The sequence below is a fragment of the Notolepis coatsorum genome, assembly GCF_963971535.1.
Source record: "Notolepis coatsorum genome assembly, chromosome: 7".
In the NCBI taxonomy this organism is placed as follows: Eukaryota; Metazoa; Chordata; class Actinopteri; order Aulopiformes; family Paralepididae; genus Notolepis; species Notolepis coatsorum.
Window position 1 is genome coordinate 48,684,380 of NC_140171.1, and position 23,605 is coordinate 48,707,984.

At 44.0% G+C, this 23,605-nt stretch overlaps 1 protein-coding gene across 2 annotated transcripts in view; it reads left to right on the forward strand.

Annotated features, from left to right (window-relative positions):
* The window catches only part of rgs12b (regulator of G protein signaling 12b), a 207,684-nt gene that overhangs the window by 163,060 nt on the left and 21,019 nt on the right, over positions 1-23,605 (forward strand). For both annotated transcript variants that reach the window (XM_084318962.1, XM_084318963.1), the window contains exons 8-12: positions 2,148-2,291; positions 16,643-16,825; positions 18,321-18,471; positions 18,562-18,656; positions 19,347-19,553. In XM_084318962.1, the coding sequence (XP_084175088.1) occupies positions 2,148-2,291; positions 16,643-16,825; positions 18,321-18,471; positions 18,562-18,656; positions 19,347-19,553 (780 nt within the window). The remainder of the gene's footprint in view (positions 1-2,147; positions 2,292-16,642; positions 16,826-18,320; positions 18,472-18,561; positions 18,657-19,346; positions 19,554-23,605) is intronic.

The window sequence follows — 23,605 nt, forward strand, 5'->3', positions numbered from 1 at the left end:
CCTGGGGGTACTCGTTGGGGAGTCCTGGAGCTCTAGTTCCTCGGCGCTCTCCTCTTCTTCTTCCGTGCAGAGTTCTCTCTCTGTAGGGTTGTCTTCCTCCCGGGGCGTGTCGGGGACTACTTCTTTAGTAGTGGCGGGGGGTAAAGGCATGTCAATTCCCTCCTGGTCTCCACCGTGGGCTTGGTCAGTTACATTAGGACCTACTAGGGCCTCTGTGGTCGGGGAAACCTGGTCGTTAAGGTCAGACATAATTTTACTTTCTACTTTTACTACGTTTACCGTTTGTCGAAGGCTAGGTAGTTGACTGACAGTGTAAGCCTCTAAGTACTGAGGTGTCTGTCGTCTGCGCCGCGGGCGTTCTAGGTTAGGAGGATCGTTTCGTGGAGTGTTCATCATAGGCCATTTCGATATTAATAACACTATATTAATATTACACTAGTTACCCTCCGGCTCGAAGGACCAATTGTAGCTGAGGGGTACAATTCCCTGACTGTATTGTTAGATATGATATTTAATACCACTACCTCATGTACTTTAACTTCTGGCCACCCAGTACAAGATATAAGTATGATGAACACTTTCCCACCTGATGAAACGAACCAACACAAATGGACCAAATCGAATATTTAATACAGCAAAGGGTGTACACAATATTCACTTAATTACATTTATGATTTGAAATGTTAAGTATGCACTTTTATGGTAAATGAGTATTCGTAGGTAAATCAACATTGAATGTCCAATCTCTGGTTGCGCAGGGAGTAAGTATACAACCTGGAATATTTAGGAAACGATAGCGATAGTACTTAAATAATTATAGCTGGATACACTAAGGGGGGGGGGGGGTCCCACTGGTTGTAAGACAGTAGGAGGGGGGGGTTAGAGAAGTCGCTGGCGGTATCCCATCTGGCCGACGGTGTCTTGGGAGAATCCAAAGTCTTAGACCCAGTGCCCACAGAACCTCGGGCCGTAGACGAACACAGCTGGACCCTCTGTGGAACGGTATCTGCCGGTCCACAGCGGAGAGACGTGGTGCGACCTCACGTGTAGAGCGCCGCCTCACCTGTAGTCCTCTCCGGGGGGTAATTCCAACACTCGACAGTGTTGGCCTTTATCCATGGAATAATCAAAGCACATAAAGCATAATCCAAGAGCCGTGGAAGGCTCGCCGTCGTCGGGTAGAGTAATCCAATATACAGGTCCAGTCGCTCTTGACCCGGAGCTCCTCGGATGCAATCACCACTAGGGGTCTGACCAGCCTGGATAAGCGTCCAGATAACGTCAGGAACGATGGGGGTACTGATAACTGTAGAACTCGAACCGAACGATGCACCATACATAAATAGACTATTATTAGCTTAATAGAATACGTCCAACTCGACGGTATGGTGCCAAACTATGACCATTCAACTATTAATCTACACGATATCTCAATGCCTATTCTGGGCCAAGTAGGCCCTACTACACCGCACGTGCTTCGTGGGGAGGCTTTTGCGTCTGTCACTCTGTTGGAGGGTAAAGAACTGGACTAAAAGAAAGTTCTACTTTACGAGCGTCATATATATATGCGCTATGAACAAATAGTACCACACGTATTTCGCCCGGCATATTACTGCGCGGAACCGGGGGCTGCCTCGACATGTTAGGCGGCACGATTGAACTTGAACCTAGGGGTATGGCAACCTGGCGCCAGGTTCTAGTCCAATGGTAGAATGAAACTATTATGGGCTGTTTAGTAGAAACGGGGATATTCAATGCATATTGTACAAGGAATATACAGGGGATATCAAACGATATACAAATACAATTAAATATATATATATAAATAAATATACATATTCGGTTTAATCTGATCCTTCACAACAACTACCATCACCACCACCATTACCACCATCACCACCACCACTACCATTACCACCACCACCATCACCACTACCATTACCACCACTATCACCACTACCAGCAAATCTTTCTTTGTCTAATTCACACACTCACTGATCTCTTTCCGTTACTACTCTTTCCCCTTCTCTCCATCTCATCTTCTTCTATCTCCCTATTTCTTTCTCTCTCTCTCTCTCTCTCTCTCTCTCTCTCTCTCTCTCTCTCTCTCTCGCTCTCGCTCTCGCTCTCTCTCTCTCCTCTTCCAGTTGTCTCAGCGTGCCAGGGAGATCTACAACAGCTTCCTGTCCAGCAAGGCCACCACCCCTGTCAACATAGACAGCCAGGCCCAGCTGGCGGACGACATCCTCAACGCCCCACGACCACACATGTTCAAAGAACAGCAGCTACAGGTGAGCGTACACACACACACACACTCTACCACCGTCGGTGTGTGAATGCGTGAGTGAATGGGTCAAATGTGAGGAACAAATTGTAAAGCGCTTTGGATAAAAGCGCTATATAAATGCAGCCATTTACCATTAATATGAGCGGGTAATGAATTAGAGGTCTTGTTTTTCATTAAGTTAACAGCCGGGTTTGTGTAGGAACTTATAATTTGATCTGAATAGTAATCTGATTTTGCTTTGATTCTCATGATTGTGGTACATCTATTTCTGAGTACATGACCGGCCTTATTCCTGTCATTAAACAGAGTTGAAATAAAAGCATTTGTGAAGAGGAATCAATTATGGAGATATAGACAGGGTCAATTTTCAGAAAATCATAACCCTGAAGGCATTTCGTGTTTATTTTTGGTACACAACATTTCTAGGGGTATTAAGGGGTGCTGAATCCAAATCTGCTGTATACCAAGCTCAAAAAGGTCAAATAAGGCCTCAAAATTGAGAAATCCAACATGGCCGCCAGCGCCAGGCTGAAATCTATTTAAGTGCATATCTTTTTGACTAAACAAGGTAGAAACATGAATGAAATGTGTTTTTATATGTTTGCATACATGAGGAATTTAAAATCATATCCTGATTTTAGATCAGTTGAGAAAATGTTGCTTGAAACTCATATTTATAGCAGAAACGGTGGTCGTTATTGATGCATAACTCATCAACCAAATAAGAAAGAAAAGCAGGATGATCCCAGGCCATGGATGTATTCATCAAACTCTTTTCTCTTGAATTTTTTTAATCAACATGCCATTTATGCAAATTAGATCCTTAATATGCTTACAGTAGCTTAGGTACAGTCATTTATTGTCAGTCATCAATCGTATTCAGGCAGGTGTCGCAGGTGTCTTGCAGTTGCATGATTCATCCAATGCTGAATAGAATAGAATAGAATAGATTATAATATAATAAAATAAAAAGATTATTTTACCATATCAATATAAGTGAATGTTCAAGTTTCTTTATTAGTTGTCATACAGAATACAGAATACTTTGCATGAAATGTTTCTTTCTGTGTTGCTCCTGAGAGTGTGCTAGATAATAATTAACAAGATAGTATAAAATAAGTATAATAAGTATAAGATAGAAAATCAAGGAGTCAAGTACGTAAACAAGTGTAAACAACAAAATTGTTCAGTGTATCTATATATACAGTATGTACAGCTGGTACAAAAATGGTGAGGTATAGCTTAGCTTGTGGTGCCACCTTGTAGTGGTGAGGTGCAATAAGGAATGAGAATGATGTGCAATTTCCTTACCAATAATATAAATATAAAGTGTAAAGTGTGTCTAAAGTGGTAAAGTGGGTGCTACAGTGTGTTGTTTATTTAAGTGAGTGTATGTGCGCTGTGGGTGTGTTGATGGTTTGCTTATTGTTTATTGTTCATTCATTGAGCATCCTGATGGCCTGGGGATAGAAGCTCCTTCTGAGTCTCTCTGTGCTTGCCATGAGACTCCGATATCGCTTGCCTGACCACAGCAGTTCAAAGAGGCAGTTGTTTGAGTGGCTGGAGTCTTTGATTATTCTCTTAGCCTTGCCCATGCACTGCTTGTTGTAAATGTCTTGGAGAGTGGGAAGCCCACCTTCAATTGTGCGTTCGGCTGAACGGGCCACTCTCTGTAGTCTGCTGCGGTCTTGTGCAGTGCTATTCCCAAACCAGGAGGTGATATTGCCAGTCAGGATGCTCTCTATTGTGCATGAGTAGAATTTCTTGAGGATCTTCTGACTCACGTTGAACTTCCTTAAGCGCCTAAGGAAGTAGAGGCGTTGTCGTGCCTTCTTGATAACACTGTCAATGTGTGTGGTCCATGTCAAGTCCTCGGATATGTGGACTCCGAGGTACTTAAAACTGTTCACTCTCTCAACCGGTGCCCCGTCGATGCTGAGGAGGCTGTAGTCCCTGACCCCGACCTCCTAAAGTCCACAATCATCTCCTTTGTTTTGCTGACGTTCAGGGAGAGGCTGTTCTCTTGACACCATCCCGCTAGAACCTTAACCTCTTCCAGGTAGGCCCTCTCGTCGTTTGCAGAGATCAGGCCCACCACTACTGTGTCGTCAGCTAATTTGATGATTGTGTTGTTGTTCCGCTGTGCCACACAGTCATGTGTGTACAGGGAGTGGAGGAGGGGACTCAGGACACAGCCCTGGGGGGCCCCTATGTTGAGAGTGATGGATGAGGAGGTGCAGTTGCCTGCTCTCACCACCTGGGGTCTGCCTGTCAGGAAGTCCAAGACCCACTGGCAGAGGTCATAGTTCAAGCCCAGGTAGGTCCCTGAGCTTGGCTATGAGTTTGGAGGGGACTATGGTAATGAATGCTGAGCTGTAGTCGATGAATAGCATTCTCACATAGTTCCCATGCTTCTTGTCCAGGTGTGATGCTGCTGTGTGCAGCACATGGGCTATGGAGTCCTCCGTGGACCTGTTGGGGCGGTATGCAAATTGCAGGGGGTCCAGGTTGATGGGGAGGGAGGAACAGATGTAGCCCTTCACTAGCTTCTCAAAGCACTTCATGGCTATGGAGGTGAGAGCTACAGGGCGGTAGTCGTTGAGGCAAGCAGGCTTGGATTTTTTGGGTACAGGGATAATGGTGGACTTCTTCAGACAGGTGGGGAAGACAGCCTGTTCTAAGGACAGGTTAAATATGTCAGTGAATACCGGGGACAGTTGGTCGGCACAGACTTTTAGGACGCGGCCGGGGATACCATCCGGTCCTGCTGCCTTCCTGATATTCACTTTCTTAAACGTCCTCCTCACCTCATGTTCTGTTATGCTGAACACTAAGTCTCCATCAGCAGTGCCCCTCCCCCTCCATTGCAGTGGTTTGTAGGCTGGTGCTGTTATTCCCAGCCTCAAACCTCGCATAGAAGGTATTGAGATCATTTGCCAGTTGGATGTCACTGTTCAGTTTGAGGGAGGTGCCTTTGTAATCTGTCATCCTTCTGAGGCCCTGCCACATAGCTCTAGAGTCAGCCTGTTCATATTGAAGTTTAACACGATTTCACGACATACTGGTCTGTGGCGCTGTTTGCGTTTCACCCTTGTGCCTGTTTTGATGGATTGGTCATGGTATCTGTCAAAGACAACATCTACCCTCTGGTATTTTGCTCCCATCTTCAACACGGTGTCAGTGAACTTGTTGGCATAGTCACCAAATGTTGTAGTGTCAGGTGGCTTTCCGAGTGCCATTACCAGAGCTTGGCCATCAATGACCAGGCAGCTGGGTCCCTGAAGGGTAAGATCTGCAGGGGTTTTAACTTGTTTAGTCAGTATATTTGCTAACACAGACTTGTTGGTGGAATGTAGACTCCCGTTAGTTGTGGCCAGAGATGGCAGGATGGGCATGAGCTCATGCTGGAGGATATTGTCAAGGTCTACCTTATGACCTGCTCTGTAAGCTGTGATGAGCCTTTGTAGAATCTGCCTGTCCACTTTGATGGTGTTTTGCTTGTTCTTGGAAAGTTGCACAACTTCATACAAAGAGGCAAATGTCTTGGCTTTGTTCTTTTGAATGGGTGATTTCAGGTTCAGGTGCTGGTCACTATCTGGAGGTTCACACAAACGTTTGTCCACAAACATGTTCAGTTGTGCCTGTCCAAGGTGTTTTGCGCCAAGTATGGATTCTTGAATCTTTGGTGTGACTACGTCCTTGTTGATGTATGTAAGAAAACTTACAAAAGCACATTTAATTCAGGTTTGTACCTTGTGTAGTCACACTTAACTCATTATGCCCCACCATTTATTTTTTGAAAATTCGCCTAAAACAGCATGCTTACATTAAAATGCTTATATATCCAGATTTATAAGAGCTACTTGCATAAACTTGGTACCTGAAGAAAGCTAAGACTTGGGGGATTCTAATGTTGGTGTCCAACACTGTACAGTTATTAACAAATTGCTGTATTATTCCTGCAAACACTGAAGAAATGTCATTTTTCTATCCTCGCCTATACAAAGATTACAGTTAGACAGTCAAAAACACACTGTTACTCATGGTTGCACCCCAGCTATATTCCTACTTTCTTCCTCCATAGGTGCAGATGTTCTGTGCAAAGTTTCATGTCAGTAGAATAAAAACTGTGGGTTTAGCACCTGTTTTTGTGGTGCTGGCGGCCATGTTAGATTTCTCAATTTTGAGGCCTTATTTGACATTTTTGAGCTTGGTATACAGCATATTTAGATTCAGCACCCCTTAATACCCCCAGAAATGTTGTGTACCAAAAATAAACACGAAATGCCTTCAGCACTTTATACAAGCACATTTTCTGAAATGCTGCCTAGTCTAATACTCCAACAACCCTTTTTTTTTTTTTGATCAATTTTTTTTTATTATTAATCACATGAAACAAGACAACACAATAACCACAGTAACAAAAAACATAACTTCACAGGAGAATAACCACCAATAATAATACAGAATAATAAATTATAAAGACAAAAAGAAAAAGAAACAGCGTCCAACCTATCAATATAGATGGCTATTTCAATAACAAAAAGGTTTTCAAACATGCCAACCTTTCCCCACCTTTACAAAGTGGAGTGACTTCACAGATTGTTTACGAGAGTGTTGCCGCAGATTACTGTAGATAGCCTAGGTCCCTTACACATGTTCAAGACTGCCAAACTCGCAGAAGGTAAAGTGTAAGAAGAAAGAAAATCTTCCTCCAGGTTGGTTGACAGGTCAATCAGTCTGCCAATATTAGTCCCTTGGGGAGATGGCATGTCAAGTTTCTCAAGTTTCTTTAATAGTTGTCATACAGAAGTACAGAATACTTTTGTACAAAATGCTTCTTACTGTTGCGCTCCAGAGACTGTGCATGACAAGGTAAGTATGAAATAAAAACATAGTAAAAATTAGAAGTAAAAAAGAGGTCACAGTGTTCAGTTTAGACATATGTACAATGTTCGTAGACGTAGTTACCATACAATATACAATACTGTGCAGTGTACTAATATACAATACTATATAGTGCAAGGCATAAATGGACGAGGTGCAGTTTAGGTACAATTCACAGTAGGTGTACGAGTTGTAGTGCAAATCCTTTATCAATAAATATAAAGTGTAAGTGTGTTTGTGTGATCTAAAGTGTGGAGAGTGGGTGCTGCAGTGTGTTGTTTGTTTGAGTGAGTGTGTGCGTGTGGGTGTGTGTGCTGTGTGCATTTGATGGTTGTTGCATAGTGATTATTGTTCGTTTAGCGATTATTGTTCGTTTAGCAGCCTGATGGCCTGGGGATAGAAGCTCCTTCTGAGTCTTTCTGTGCTCGCCATAAGACTCCGGTATCGCTTGCCTGACGGCAGCAGTTCAAAGAGGCAGTTGTTCGGGTGGCTCGAGTCCTTAATAATTCTCTTAGCCTTCCCCTTGCACCGCTTGTTGTAAATGTTCTGGAGGGTGGGAAGCCCCCCTCTAATTGTGCGTTCGGCTGAACGTGTCACTCTTTGTAGTCTGCTACGGTCTTGTGCAGTGCTATTCCCAAACCAGGAGGTGATGTGAATTGACATATAGCGCAGAGTAGCTAAATATCAACCCCCCCTAAAATTCCCCCAGTCAAAGTTAAGAAGGACAAGACAAAAACCAAGACAGACAAGACATTTCCTCCTCCCCCTCCCCAGAGACCGCCGGACCCCCCCGATCAAGCGTCCCAACCCCGCTCAGCCGCACACGGCGGTCTTTACCTTCTCAGCTGCTGCGAACCACAGGTCAATGCCAGCCTGCCCTACCCCAATCACCCGAGCCGTGGATATCTCAAGATAAATCACATCCAATAGAGTTAGGGACCAGTTAATCATTGTAAGCTTCTCAGGCTCCTTCCATCTCATTGCTATAAGCTTCTTCGCTGCTGTGACGCCCGCTAGGACAACCCTTTTCAGTTGTACGGACGCGGGTAGTGTCGTTATATCGTTCAGGAGTAGCGTAACAGCTGCGAATGGGATAGTTAAGCCACACAGATCTGAAAGTTTGTCCGTTATTGACCTCCAGAAACGGGCCACTGGTGGGCAATCCCAATACATATGCATATAAGTGCCAGTGGCCTTTTGAGAGCATAAAGTGCACCGAGAGTCGGTTATCAGTCCCATAGCAAATAGCTTCCTAGGTGTAAGATAGGTCCTATGAATATAATTAAAATTAATTTGCTGGTGATTGGGGTTGCGGGAAGATAATGCCACATTTGCCCAAACATCATCCCAGTCAAACTCGGGGTCCAACTCCGGGATATCCACACGCCAGATTGTATCCAATGATAAATTTTTATACGTGGATTGAATTAAGAGCGTATAAAAGTCTGAGACAAACCCTCTGGATGTCATTCTGTCCACTATGAGCCTGAGGAAGGGGTGTGGGTGCAAAGCTTGAGCCCACGGTACGCCATGCGCCCTCAGTGCTGACCTTAGTTGAAGGTAAAGAAAGAAGGACTCGCCGGGAAGATCATAAAATTCTCTTAAGTCCTGAAACGCACGGAGGCCGTTCTTATCATAAATATCCTCCAGAGTATGCACTCCCCTCCTTTGCCATTGAGGAATATTAACCGGCTTGTGCCCTACAAGTAATTGCTGGTTATTAAAAATTGGAGAGTCCAGGTGCCATGGGCATTTAACCCCACACGACCTCTGTACATTACGCCACGTTTGGATCACGTGAGTTATGATCGGTCCATACCTCAGCCGGCATTTCGAAATAGAGACAGTGGAGTACACCACATCCTGCAATCTTAGCGGAGATACCGCCGCCGCTTCTAAGGAGCGCCACGATACAGCCTCTACAGGGTCTAGCCAGCACATCAGAGGTCTCAGTGAAAAGGACCAGAAATAAAGTTTAAAATCAGGGATTGCGAGGCCCCCATCTTGTTTTCTACGTTGAGTAGTAGCCCTTTTGATTCTCGGGCGTTTGTTATTCCAGATAAACTTAGATACCATCGATTGTACCTTGCGCCAGTGGTCTATTGGAGGGGGCAGGGGGAGCATTGAGCTAATAAAATTTATCCTAGGCAGGATGTTCATTTTGATTATGGAAGCCCGGGCTTGTAAGGAGTTAGGAAGGGACGACCACCTGTCTAGATCCTGGCGTATTTTATCATAAGTACCCGTGAAGTTGTACTTAGTAGTTTGGTTCAGCGTGGGGAATATCTCTATGCCCAAGTATTTAAAATGTTCTACTATGGGGATATCAGCTGGTAGTCGTACCGCCTTGGCCAGCTCATTAAGAGGTAGGCAGGCTGATTTGTTCCAGTTAATCTTAAAGCCTGACAATTTACCAAAGTCGTCGATTATCCTCAATAATTTTGTGGCCGACCGGGAGGGGTCGTCCATGAAAATCAGCAGGTCATCCGCGTAGAGAGCAATTTTGTGTGGAGTATTATTGACCATTATGGGGACGATGTCCTCCGATTGCCTAATAAATTGGGCCAAAGGTTCGAGGGAAAGCGCAAACAGTCCTGGACTCAGAGGACAACCCTGTCTAGAAGATCTGGAGACCGGAAAGAGTGTGGAACAGTTTTTGCCTGTCAGTATCATCGCAGACGGCGAGGCATACAGGACTTTAATCATATGAATAAAACTCTTCCCAAGACCCATGACCTCAAGTACCTTCCACAGGTATGACCATTCAAGTCTGTCAAACGCCTTCATGGCATCCAAAGACAGAACTGTGGATGGAGTTGTATTGTCTTTACTGTTATCGATTACATGCAACAGCCTCCTAAGATTATCTGCAGCCAGACGCCCCGGGATAAAACCAGTTTGATCGCAGTGTACCAATACAGACATAAATCTCTGCAGGCGACGGGCCAGCACCTTGGCAAACACTTTTAAATCGGCCCCGAGAAGACTCAAGGGTCTATAGCTACCACAATCATTGGGATCTTTGTCCTTCTTGAGAAGTAAAGAAATCAACGCCATATTGACATCTCTTGAGAACTCCCCTTGTTCGATAGCGTAATTGATCATATCGAGCATCAATGGACCCAGTTGGTCCCAGAAAGCTAAATACACTTCGGGTGGAATACCATCCCAGCCTGGTGCCTTACCCCTCTGCATTTCAACAATCGTCTCCCTCAATTCCACGAGAGTAATCGGTCTCCCCAGTTCCTTGGCCTCTTCCTCAGAAATGTGGGGTATCTCAAGCCCGCCAATGAACGATTCAAATTTAGAGTCATCAAGATTACCCTCTGAGCTATATAACTGTGAGTAAAACTCTTTAAAAGTGTCATTGATCTTTTTCGAATCAGTAGTGACTGCACCCTGGCTCGTCCTAATCGAGGGGATATCCGAGAAATGATCATTTGAGCGTATTTTCATTGCCAATAGATGGCTAGGTCTGGAGCCGTGAAAGTAGTAATTTTGTCTTGTCCTATGTATCAAGAACTCAGACTGTTGTTTAAGTATGGAGTTTATTTCTTTTTTGACTATCTTACGTTGTGTGTTTAGTCGTTCATTATAGTTAGTTTGCAAGGATGCGTATAGGTCCGCATATAATGATTCCAGTCCTTCTAGCTTTTTTGACCGGGATTTTCGCAAATTGGAGGCAAATAGTGTGACATGACCCCTGATAAATCCTTTCAATGCGTTCCACAGGACCCTAGGGTCTTCTACTGTGCCAACGTTGATCTGCAAAAATTCAGCTAGTTTACTCCTGAAGTCATCGTTCTTTAGCAAGGTCGAATTAAAACGCCATCTGGGAGCTCTTGCGGAGAGCCTGCCAAAGGTTGCCGTAAGGAAAATCCCCTTGTGGTCTGAGAGAGCCAAGGGAACCAATGAGACATCGAAACTATCAAACATATTAGGGGACGCGAATGCATAGTCAATTCGAGAGAAGCTTTTGTGTCTGGCTGACAGGTGAGAGTAATCTTTGAGGGTGGGGTTGGATAAGCGCCAAAGGTCTGTGAGCCCCGTGTCCTTGGCCCACATCCTAAGGGCCTTAGAGGCCCGTTTTTGGTCGCTCGTTTCAGAGGGCCCGGACCTATCCATCTCCGCATCCCAGCACGCATTAAAATCGCCACCCACAATGAGAGCGTATCCATTAAGTTCCAACATATTCTTCGTGATTGTATTATAGAACGCTGAATCAAATGTGTTAGGAGCATACAATGCTATTATAGCCATCTTCCTATGCGAGAATTCAACTTTTGCTATTTGCCAGTCTTGACACGTCACCTACCAATAAATGCGTCTCACTAAGGAGAGCAAGGTCAATATTTCTCCTCTTCAATAGCCAAAGGACACTGGCACGCTTGTGTGGGGCGTTAAGCCCTCCTGCGTTCCAAATTAAAATATTCAATTTAGCCATGGTCGAGCTTGTCTAAATGCGTAGAGAACATACCAGTGCAGCCAGGCTGACTACAGAGGCGCTGATCCAGGCGGGCCCAGACGGTCAATCCCAGGAGTTCAGAGGAGGAACAATTACACACATATAAGACAACAGTACATAAAACACATAAAAATACCACCCCAGCTACAACCCCCCCTCCTTCTACTCTAAACCCTAACCCACCCGTCCTATTATAAGCCCTCCTATACCCACTCTCCAATCCCCACCCTATGCCCCATCCACTGAGGATGGTCATCTTCCTATCACTTCCCACTAGAGACATGGATCCAATAAGACGCTCCCCACTCCAACCCCCCTCTAGATAAACCCCTGAGTAAACCCCCACTAGTCCAATAAACACAAATAATAATAAAAATAAAATTCAATAAAGATATCGGTCGAAAACCACCTGAGCCTTGGCCCCACCATGAGACAACCATAATGGTAAAAATAGCCATTATTAAATAATAACTCCACATCAACCTGCAACCATCTATTTCCGAATCTGCGCTTCAACGTCGCAATGTTATAGCCCAAATGGGTACAGGAAAATTCAAAACAAAATTAAATTAAAGCATCCCAGCCGATCTAAGGCAGGATCGGGTCACAGGTTAATTGTGCAAAATTGTGTGAACAATGTCAATTAAACAATGACAATAATAAGAAAGGGAAAAAAGGGGTTATGGTCAAAGTGCACCCCTGTAGCAGTCCCTCTGATCAGGCACAACGGCTGAAATGACATAACCTATGTAAGAATAGAATTAAACACATTCATTAATCCGGGGATGGTAATAGGCAACACCTGACACCACCTGTTATCATACATTGTTTCAATAAAGATATCGGTCGAAAACCACCGTGAGCCTTGGCCCTAACATGAGATAACTATAATGGAAAAGGAGAAAAAAAAAAAAAAATAGTCATTATTATAACAACTCAACATCAACCCTGCAACCATCTATTTCCGAGTCTGCGCATCAACGTCGCAATGTAATAGTACCAATGGATAAAGGAAAATTCAAAACAAAATTAAATTAGAGCATACCAGCATATAGTTTAAGGTAGGATCGGGTTCCAGGTAAATTGTGCAAACAAATGTCATTTAAACAACGATGATAAGAGGAAGGGGAAAAGGGGGTTATGATCAAAGTGTACACCTGTAAGTTCCCCTCTGATCAGGCACCACGGCTGGAATGACATAACCTATGTAAGAATAGAATTAAACACATTCATCAACCCGGGGATGGTAAAAAGCAACACCTGACCCAACCTGTTATCATATCTTGTTTATATATATATTCAGCCGATCTTCTCCTACCGGAGCCCAAAGCTCAAAACAGCCTGGATATAAAAATAACAGCATACAAGAAGTCAGTTAAGGACCCCATCACCGTTGAATTGTGCAAGCCGATTCCACTTAAACAGCAACAACAACCAAAGTGCGTAAATATTAACGGGTCTCGAATGTCTCAGCGCAGACGATAGACGAAGCCCGCTAGCTAGCCCGAGGCTAGCGCGTAAGCTAGTGATGAATCCGGATAGCACGTTAGCCTATTATGTACAATGTTCAGCTAGCTCGTTAGCTTCCAAAGAGGCGATACACAAGTACGACCATGAGGTCAGCTTTAGCAAGTAACAGAAGTCATTGGGAAGCCCCGCTAGTTGGATGGGCAGTGGGCAGTTAGCATGTCTGGGCATGACAGCAAGTATTTGTGAATAGTCGGCCTAATCAATGTATATAGGCCCACACCGCCAAGTCACTCCCCCGACATAGATATCAAGCAACAGTCTCAGGTATCCCCGCAAGATATTCCTTCGCTTTAGCCAACGACCAAAATGAACGCTGACCATCGACCTTCTCCAACACAGATAATTTCGCGGGAGCGAATAACGTGGGCCTCAGGCCTAGTTTCCATAGCTTAGACAGGACCACCTTGTATTCGCCTCTCTGTGCTTGAACCTCCGGCATAAAGTCTTCGAAAATTGCCACTTTGTGATCGCCAAGCCTCAGATTACCCCTTCTGGTACGAGCCGACCGCATGATGAGTTCTCTCTGCTGAAGCCTGTTCAGCTTGACTATGATGGGCCTCGGCTCTTTGTTCACGCCGGGAGAAAACCTGCCCGCCCTGTAGGCCGACTCACAGACAGGAGGCGAAGGGAGGACGTCCGTTCCTAGTATTTTCTGCAGCAGTTCGGGCATGGTCTCAGAGAGACGGCCTTCACCGCTGGCCTCCGGTACTCCAACAATCCTGACGTTGTGGCGTCTATCCCGGGACTGCATCTCCTCCATTGCCGACTGTAGTTTGTTGACTTCAGCCTGCCTAGCCAGCAGGGCGGATTCGAGACCCGCCATCTTCTCGCACTGTAATGATACCTCCGTCGTTAGCATGGCTAGTTCGTTAGCATTAGCCGAGGAGGCAGCGTGCATCGACTCCATCTTGTCTGTCAGCGGGACTACCGCCAGCCGTATTTCTTCTGATATCTCACGATGGAGGTTGACACAAAAATCCGCCAACACTTTCTTCTGTGCTTCAGCGACGCGTGCCTCAGAGTCTGCGTGTAGCTTGGTCATGACCAAGAGCACAGCTTCGCTTAGGCCCGGTGGTGGTGGTTTGCTGGTTGGGGCGCTCATGGCTCTGGTTTCCACCCCCGTCATCGCAGAAAGTCGGAAAAAGTCGATGACAGTATACTAAACACGACGACCTAGCAAACAGATAAAAAACAAATAAAAATAAAATAAAGACTAATGGGGAGAAACGTATATTCAGCACGGTAGAAGGGAGCTCATGTGAAACACGTCTACTCCATGATCGCTCAGCTCCGCCCCCCATACTCCAACAACCCTTGTTACCGGCAGACCGTCTGTTCTTCCATAATTTTCTTTCTTTGTTGACAAAACCTGGACCGTGCTTTAGCTCCACCTATTTTGAAACGTTTTTTTTTCAGTGAATCTCTTTCATTATTATGCTGTCAGAACAGTTTTGTGTTTGTAGGTGTAGTATAACAACCAAGAAATGCCCAAGAGAAAGTTGTATATTGTAGTTGGAATATTGTAATCCATGCCGAAAAGCATTACATTTTTTCAGCAAATTTCCTAGTTACATAAAGATTTAGCTGATAAGGCATTGTTTTATGTTTATGTAAAGAGGCTTTCGTTTTAGTAAAAGGGACTTTGTCGGCAACTTGCGGCCCCTTAGTGGTCAGAAGATTGTTGTTCCACTTTTAATATTTGCTAAATTCTCATTTAGCCTATACTGTATACTACTGAAATTCAATTAAAATGAATAAAGAAATCAATTGTTGGTAGAGCTTTAGAAACTAAACAAAAATCTAAAGTAAACATCATTGAAAAATGTTGTGAAACATGATCTGCCAAAACTGAAATGAAGTTGAATGAAAGAAAAAAGAAAAAAAAGAAGATTGTAAAATACAGAGTTTCAGCTGTAAAATACAAGGGTTCCTATTCCTCTGTACTACAGTAGCTCTATGGTCAATGTCTTCACAGACTTGCTTTTTGGGCAGCAGCTGTTCAAACTGTGATACGAGTCACAAGACCGGAGAAATAATAAATAACACTATTAGACTATATGTTTACAAATCAAGCACACACGTGCACACACACACGCACACACACACACACACACACACACACACACACACACACACACACACACACACACACACATCAAAGGCTGTGACGAGCTTTCCTACAAAACCCAAGGGCTTCTCCAAATCTTGTGGCGCCACTGACTGTGGATTTAATGTTACACACACACACACACACACACACACACACACACACACACACACACACACACACACACACACACACACACACACACACACACACACACACACACACACACACACACACACACACACACACACACACACACATTATTCCTCATGGCATCCCCTGATCCCCCCCATGTGATCAGATGTTCTCAGAAAGAAGAGTGTCTCTATGATAGCTCAGCTGATACATTTCTGCTTACTGTATCAGTTTAGTTGACAATGTACATTAGTACCACTGCTAGGAGACGCATCTAGTGTAGTAGATGGATAGAATGTACATGACATAACGCCATTTGAGTCAGACGGTCTTCTATAACGTGGGCAGGGGGGTTTTCTCATGTATCCCAACTTATTCTATAATGAGATGAATGAGCCTCATAACTATTTCCATTAACCCTTTCACTGCCGCACTAACAAAACGGTTAACCCTTTCACTGTGACAATTCACAGAAGGTTAACCCTCTCACTGCCACACAACAGAAGGTTAACCCTTTACTATCACACAACCGATGGCAACCGTCGGTCGTGTGATAGTAAAGGGTTAACCTTCTGTAATGTGTAAAGTTCAGTGTTCCACCATTGCATTTTAATGAGGAAGACGCAGGGTTGCCTTCTGGGTATAAAAGGTGGAGTTTTTACTGTAGCTGTGAGAACGCATTGGTACTGTAGCTGTGAGAACGCATTGGTACTGTAGCTGTGAGAACGCATTGGTTGTACCAGAGACATTTCAACACTTCCTGTAATGTGACACGTGAGATACACAAGGCGTGGCATTGGCTGGCTCACTGTGCTCCCACCTCAGGAGATTAGAGTGGGCACAGGCTCCATTCACCCCAATGACAGATGTAGAGGTTTTGGCCAAATCTGGCTATTGTTTTTTTCTTTACCATAGAAATCAAGGTAAATAATGGACAAGTTGGAGGTGTTCTGAACTCTTTGACTCTAAATTGAATTGTAGATCCAGTGCAAAAAGGTAGAGCCTGTGTAAAGTAACAGTTCCCACACACTTAGTTGGGACACAGGAACTGTTACATTTTCGCCCCATTGGCACTGCTTTGAGTGAGTTATCTTACCTTACTAGAGTATCTTTGGCTGTAGATAAGAACTGCTCCCTCTAGCAACATGAATGTTGAATGCTTGGATGTTAAACCCCTCCATCATGTTCTATTCTCTCTTATTGTCCCCCTCCTCCTCATCCTCCCGTCCAGATCTTCAACTTGATGAAGTTTGACAGCTACACTCGCTTCCTGAAGTCCCTGCTCTACCAGGAGTGTATGTTGGCGGAGGTGGAGGGCCGACCCCTGCCTGACCCTTACCACATCCCCAGCAGCCCCACCTCCAAACACAGCACCACCGGCTCGGACCGCTCCAACCTCTCCACACCCAAGAAGGTAACACAGACCGTGCAAATGAATGACCATTAATCAGTCTACACACACACATACACACACACACACACACACACCTACACACCTACACCCACACACACACACACACACACACACACACACACACACACACACACACACACACACTGTAGTGTACATAAACACATTTTGAATAGCAGATATGAAGTTAGGGAGCTGCTAGACTGAGTTATTATACACACACACATACACACACACACATACCTTCATGTACACGTATGCGCATGCACACACACACACATGCCATCATCCTGCTGCAACCTGTCAAACTGTTATTATGGTGTCTGTGACAAGAAAAAGAACAAGCAGATATAAGAGTGGGAAGAGAGGTGTTGAGAGAAAGCACCTCGCTGCTCTTCATACCAGTTTAATGACCTCAGTGAATCACAATCAAAATGACATAAGAATGACAAAGCTACACGCTGATGATTTGCAATTGCAAGAGAAACACAGACTATCTAGGGAGATGTCAGAAAAAACAGCATCATAAAACATTTTACATTTAAAATGTAGGTTTCTGAGCTTGAGCTAATGGCAGAAATGTGTGTAGTGTGCGAGAGCCTCCGGGCACAGTTTCTACGTGCACAGAAAGTGGAATCCTGTAAGGACAGGTCTTAACAACTAAACCTCCTCCTTGTTCTAAGTCACAGTGAAATGCTCACCAACAGAAAAGTCGGCCTCTTCACATGCTGCACGTCCCCACGCCTTCAAACGCCTCCTCCACCCTGCTCTTAGATCACCTGCCTTCAGACTCTTGCTTTTCAAACATTCAGAGTATGAGACTCCTAAGACACACCACAGGCGGCTTGTTTGTTTCCCCTTAGCTTGTTTTTCTGTCTTTGTCTGTCTTGTCTACAATATGTGCATATACACTTCCATGCGGGGCCGTTTCTAGCTTTTTGGGGGCCCTATGCAAAATGTTGTTTGGGGGCCCCTATTTTGTGAAACTATGGTGGGGGATTCCAACCCCTTTAAGGTGGGCATGCATTTAACATTTAAATGCATCAATCTACATCAAGAAACTATTTTCCTTGACTGAATCTGCATTATAACATCTCCCAAATGCACATAAATGAGACAGATACTGTCTTTCCCCTTAAGTTTCTGACTTACAATATTGAAATGTAACTATTTAAGATAAAGTTCAAGTTAAATAAAGTTTGAAAGTGCAACTAAATTGTGTTTTATAAAGAAACGCCCACTTGCGTCATAAGCAATAGCCTATCGGTTGCTGATAATTAGTTATATCCCTACAGGATATATATATATACAGTATACAGTGTATTGAGTGAAAAAAAAATTTGATTGTAGTTTAGGGGCCCCCCTGGTGGCTTCGGGGGCCCTATGCAACTGTATAGTCCGCATATGGCAAGAAACGGCCCTGCTTCCATGCACAATTGTTTTTGTGATCGATGTGCCTGATGTCTATCCCTGTATCTGTGGTTGTGTGTCTTTCCAGGACGATAAGAAGAGTAAGTCTGGGCGCTCTCTGAACGAGGACAGCAGGGATGAGTCTGGGGACAGGAAGAAGAGCATGTTCTTCTCGTGGTCTCGCAACCGGAGTTTCGGCAAGGGCCCCAAGAAACGAGAGCTGACCGACTTCAACTACAGTCAGTCCTCAGCACCACATCAGTGTCTTTGACTAGACTGACTGGTTTGGTTCCCAGCGCTGCTAACGATTAATATCTTTGCTTTGTCAGATTTCTCGGGCAGCAACGGCCGTCGAGAATCTCAGGGTTCGCTGTCGTCCGGAGCGAGTCTGGAGCTGGGAACCTCCGGGTCGGGGAAGAATGAGGTCCGTCTGGAAAACTACAGTGTTTTAACAGGATCTAATGATAATTTTATATATTGTAATCATAATAATGACATATTGATATCGATATGTCATATTAATAGTCCTGTACAGTGACAGTCAAGTGCGCTGCCGTCGGCTTCTTTTCTCAGCTTTTTTGTGCGGCCGAAAGTTGAAACTTTCTGAACTTTCAGAGCGATGCGCTGGAGCTCATTTTCAGACAACCAATCACAGCCATTCATCTACCACTGTTTGTAACCTGACACCGGAGCTGCCTGCCTGTCTGGCTGTCTCCCACAGACCATTGAGATTCGCGACAAAACTAATAATAATAACTACACGAATACACTACTAAAAAGCTAATAAAAAGCAAAGGGCGAACTGTGGTGTCAGGCAATAACTATATATATAATTTATATACAATAAAGTTATTCAAATATGCTATAATATGTGCAAAACCGCGGCATGGCTGTAGATTTATTTCTGTCATCTACAAGATGCGCTTCAAGCCAGCTCTGCCGGCGCACTCCCAGCATGTTTCACGGAGAAATATGCGCTAGGTGGACGCGGGCCCTAACTGTCAAATGGAGCACATTCTGAACATATATTCTGAGCCCTAACTGGTTCTCTCTCTCTCTCGCTCTCTCTCTCTCTGTCCTCTCTCCTCTCTCCTCTCTCTCTCTCTCTCTCCAGGGCGACCTGTCCCGTAGCTCAGCCTTGGCGGAACACGGCGCGGGCAGCGCCCCCCTGAGGCAGTGTAACATCAACCTGCCGGACGGCTCGTGCTGCCCGGTGCCGCTGAGGTCCGGGGTGTCCATCAGAGACATCCTGATGGGCCTGTGTGAGAAGCTGTGCATCAACCTGGCAGCCGTGGACCTGTTCCTGGTCGGTGGGGAGAAGGTACTGTGTACCTTCACATAACACTGGGTTCTCCACACGTCCTGAAAGCCTCCACAGTTAGGATCAATAGGCGGTCGCCCATTTTTTTAATTTTTTTTTATTATATCTCGACAGTAATTGATGGTACTCAAAAAGCAAGACAATGAAATAAATAAAAAAATTATAATAATAATTCATTTTATTTATATAGCGCTTTTCAATAACCCAGAGACACTGGCAATAAGCAAAACAAAGAACAGGGAAGCAAGCAACAGTATGAATACACAAGACAGAAAACCAAGAGTAACGAGCAACAAATACAAAAACCAGTAGGGGAACAATCGGGGAAGTAAGGAAACCAAGGGGAGGGGGGGTGTGTGGGAGGGGCAGGAGAGGGAGGGAAAGTAGGGAAGGGGAGAGGGAGGTGGTAGGTTGGAGGAGGGTGGTTATGGGTAGGGAAGGTTGTATGCTTCAGTAAGGGTTGTCATTCCAGTAAGGGGCAGGAGCTAAATCAGTGAAATCCAATCAAACAAACAAGCTGTCTATCAAGCCCTCTGATGACATGCGCACTTGTTATGCACATACTGTAACAGTTGTGCGTGTACACAAAGGCCTGCTGCTAACACATAGCTGCCTGCGAGCTACCTATCGGGGCGTGGCTTTGGAGGCACCCTGATGCGTTCTGATTGGGAAGGGCGTTGTCGAATTTGGCTGGAGCGTTATGCCAGATCCAGCTACTCTGAATGACATTTCCAAATTGATCCACCATCACATTTGATTTCAAATTGATCCACCAACATATTTTAATATATACAGCAGCACCATTGTATTAAGTGCCCCAATGTTCATTTGCAAGAGTAGATCCTGGCATTGCCCTAAAAAAGAACACACACTTGCACTTGTTCTGAAGACATGTACAGTGCTAGGTGCTTACGTAGAGAAGCTCTTTATTAAGCCCTGGGGGATGTTGTTTTTCATATGAAGAGAGCCAGCGCCGCGGTGCATTAAATAAAGACACACACGCACGCACGCACACACACACATACACACACACACACACACACACACACACACACACACACACACACACACACACACACACACACACACACACACACACACACACACACACACACAAACCCACAAATGGAATAATGGAATAACTCAGTGGCAGGTCAGGGGTCACTCAGATGATGGCAACTGTCAGTGTTGTCCTCCCATATCCTGTTTCACTTAACTCAGTAGTATGTATGTATGTATGTATGTATGTGTGTGTGTGTGTGTGTGTGTGTGTGTGCGTGCAGGCGCACCCATGTGTGCGTACAGCCATCAGTGAAATCAAACACCTTAATTTTACAGGGGTTAGGTAACTGGCTGGCGTCAGTCTATAGACCGCTCTTTAACAATAGAACATAAAAACGTGAGTGACCTTGTCACAAAGAAAATGTTTTCAGCCTTCATCAAACCAATTAAACACAGGAAGAATTCTTGATGAACTGAGCCTCTGCACTTTACTTTATAATTTTACATATTGAGTGGAGAACATCCAGCCTCAACTGGCTATAGACCATTTCAATGGTGTTTTCTGTTGCAAGGTAACAACACTATTGTTCTAGTTGGACATCAGGTCCAGAGATATTGCTGCAACATTTAAACAACAAAACAGCTGATGTAACATAAAGCTTGAATCTGAGATAAATGTAAATGTAAAAGTAAATGTCTTGATTTGTAGATGGAAAAGAAGACTTTTCACTCCAATGTTTAGAAATACTGCCATCGCAAATCAAGCCGTTTAGAGCCACAAAATACAACAAATACAATAAAAAAGTCATATTTACCTTTTGTCTAGCTTTAGTCCTTGTATCAAGAGCTCAATAGATCAACTAGAGAATACAAACATGGCTCCATTGACATTTATTTCTAATCTGTGGTAGTGGGGCTACCCATTTGTTTACATTTAGATCATTGATTTGGACTTTAACCTGTTAAGCCCTAGCCCTATTTTCAGAAAATCTGCCTAAGAATACATACCTAAGTAAATGGAAGATTGCTCCACTTCTACAAGGTCCATTTGCATGTTCTTGGTATCTAGGGACATCTATGGATCTCGGGGAATATAGTCCCAGTGTCAGAAATATTGTGTCTGTTACTAGGCTTGAGTAAATTGTGATGAAACACATGAGAAACTGCCACTGAGCTCGTTCAGCACCTTCTTGAGATCACGTGTACAAAAAAATATAAGCAAATGAATAAAGATGATTAAACAGAAGGTTTTGTAGATACAGTACTGAATTCTGCCATCCGGACACATGCAATTTGAAATATTATTATAGAATATAGAATATCAGGCCTATAAATTACCTTATTATAGTCAAGTTGCACATGTATGGATCGGGCCAAATCTACTCTTTCCAATGGCAGAGTTCAATTTGGATTTAGTATCACCAGGCGTGCAGCAAGAACCGTGAATGAAATCTACTGTAAATAGTTACTTTTCTATTATGGAAACTGAACCACCATTTAGAATCGGATTGCAACGTGGATTTTTGCTAAATGTTCACAGAAAGGTAGATAAACTAACTGCATTCTAATTTATGCCAATAACGTTCACTTTTGTGGTAGATAATCCCGAAAAATAAGAGAAATAAAAAAAATTATTCCACAAGTCATTTGAGCTGGGTAATGTCGTTTTTCCAAATTTCAACACTCATTGAAAGCCCTGTCTGTCCCTCATCATTATGACTACAAACAAAATGGCGGGATGGAGCTTTTAGCATCTATATTAGCTTGTTTATGAATGCATTTCCTAAACTGATATTTCATTAATAACACTGTCATGTACAAAGGTCTAAGGACCACACAGAATAATAACTGGAGCTGGCTACACATGAGCAAAAGCAGCCTCTCTCAGTAAATGCTTTCAAAACAGTCCCGGGCAGGTAGGTAATAATAAACACAAGACGTTGTTCCAAAAATAGTAAATTATATTTATTATGCCGGGTAGGGATTTAAACCTCCACTGATATTTAAATAGGCAACAAAGGGAAAAAACAACCCACAAACAATTAACAAACAGGGAGAGGGATAAAGGGAGAACACACAAGGTAAGTATAATACAAAGTAAACTAGATAAGCGCCCACAGACACTCACCAAACCAGCCAGAGGTTGGTACTGGGAAAACCCCCAGCAAAGGTACCAAAGGTACAATTCCACACTCAGTGGGATTAGGCCTAAAGCCAACAAGAGAATACTTACTCCAATGGAGGAGTGGCGCAGAGGCCAACAATATCTATATACATATACCAGTACTTTAGTCCACCCGAAGCAGTAGATAAGCACAGTATCAATTCCACCACAGTGGCAAACAATGGCAACCTCACTCTACTCTGGTCACTGGCAATTGACAGAATGAGGCGCCCAGACGTGTGTGTGCTGTCAGGTATTTGGCTACCCATCCCTCTCGAGGTGATTGCCATCAGCTGTCATTCATTAGGCAATCAGCACTCTTCAGTGTAGGGACGGGCAGCACCTGACAGGGAGAGAAAAGAGACAGCATTAGCTCTCATGTTCACACACACACATCACATATAAAACACAACACATTAAATATACTAACCTGATGTTCAGAAGGTGTCATAAATACAGTAATAATGGTAATGACCAACCCACGTACCCAGGTACGTCACAAACACTTTAACCGATTGGTAAACAAACGTATTGCTGAAGTGAAAATATATAGTGACTGCTGTTTTGACAGGATTAGGGTCTTTACTCTTGGCTACATTTGAAAAAGAAACGCAACATTAATCCATACAATCTGTAGACATGGATTTATGGCTTGGGTACCGGACCTGTCAAGCTTAACAGGTTCAGCGCCAGAGGTCGCTATGGGCGTTGGGCCGTTGTGTGCCAGCACTCTGTTCAATGGGGATAAGTTCCGGTGTTTGCAGTGCTAAACCTATATTAAATATTATAGCTATGGATTTAATAACAACGTCGATTGTCAGTGAGTTTTTTCCGGTCAACATGCAAAAAACAGATAATTTTTTCATCCATACATTTCCGTTTTATA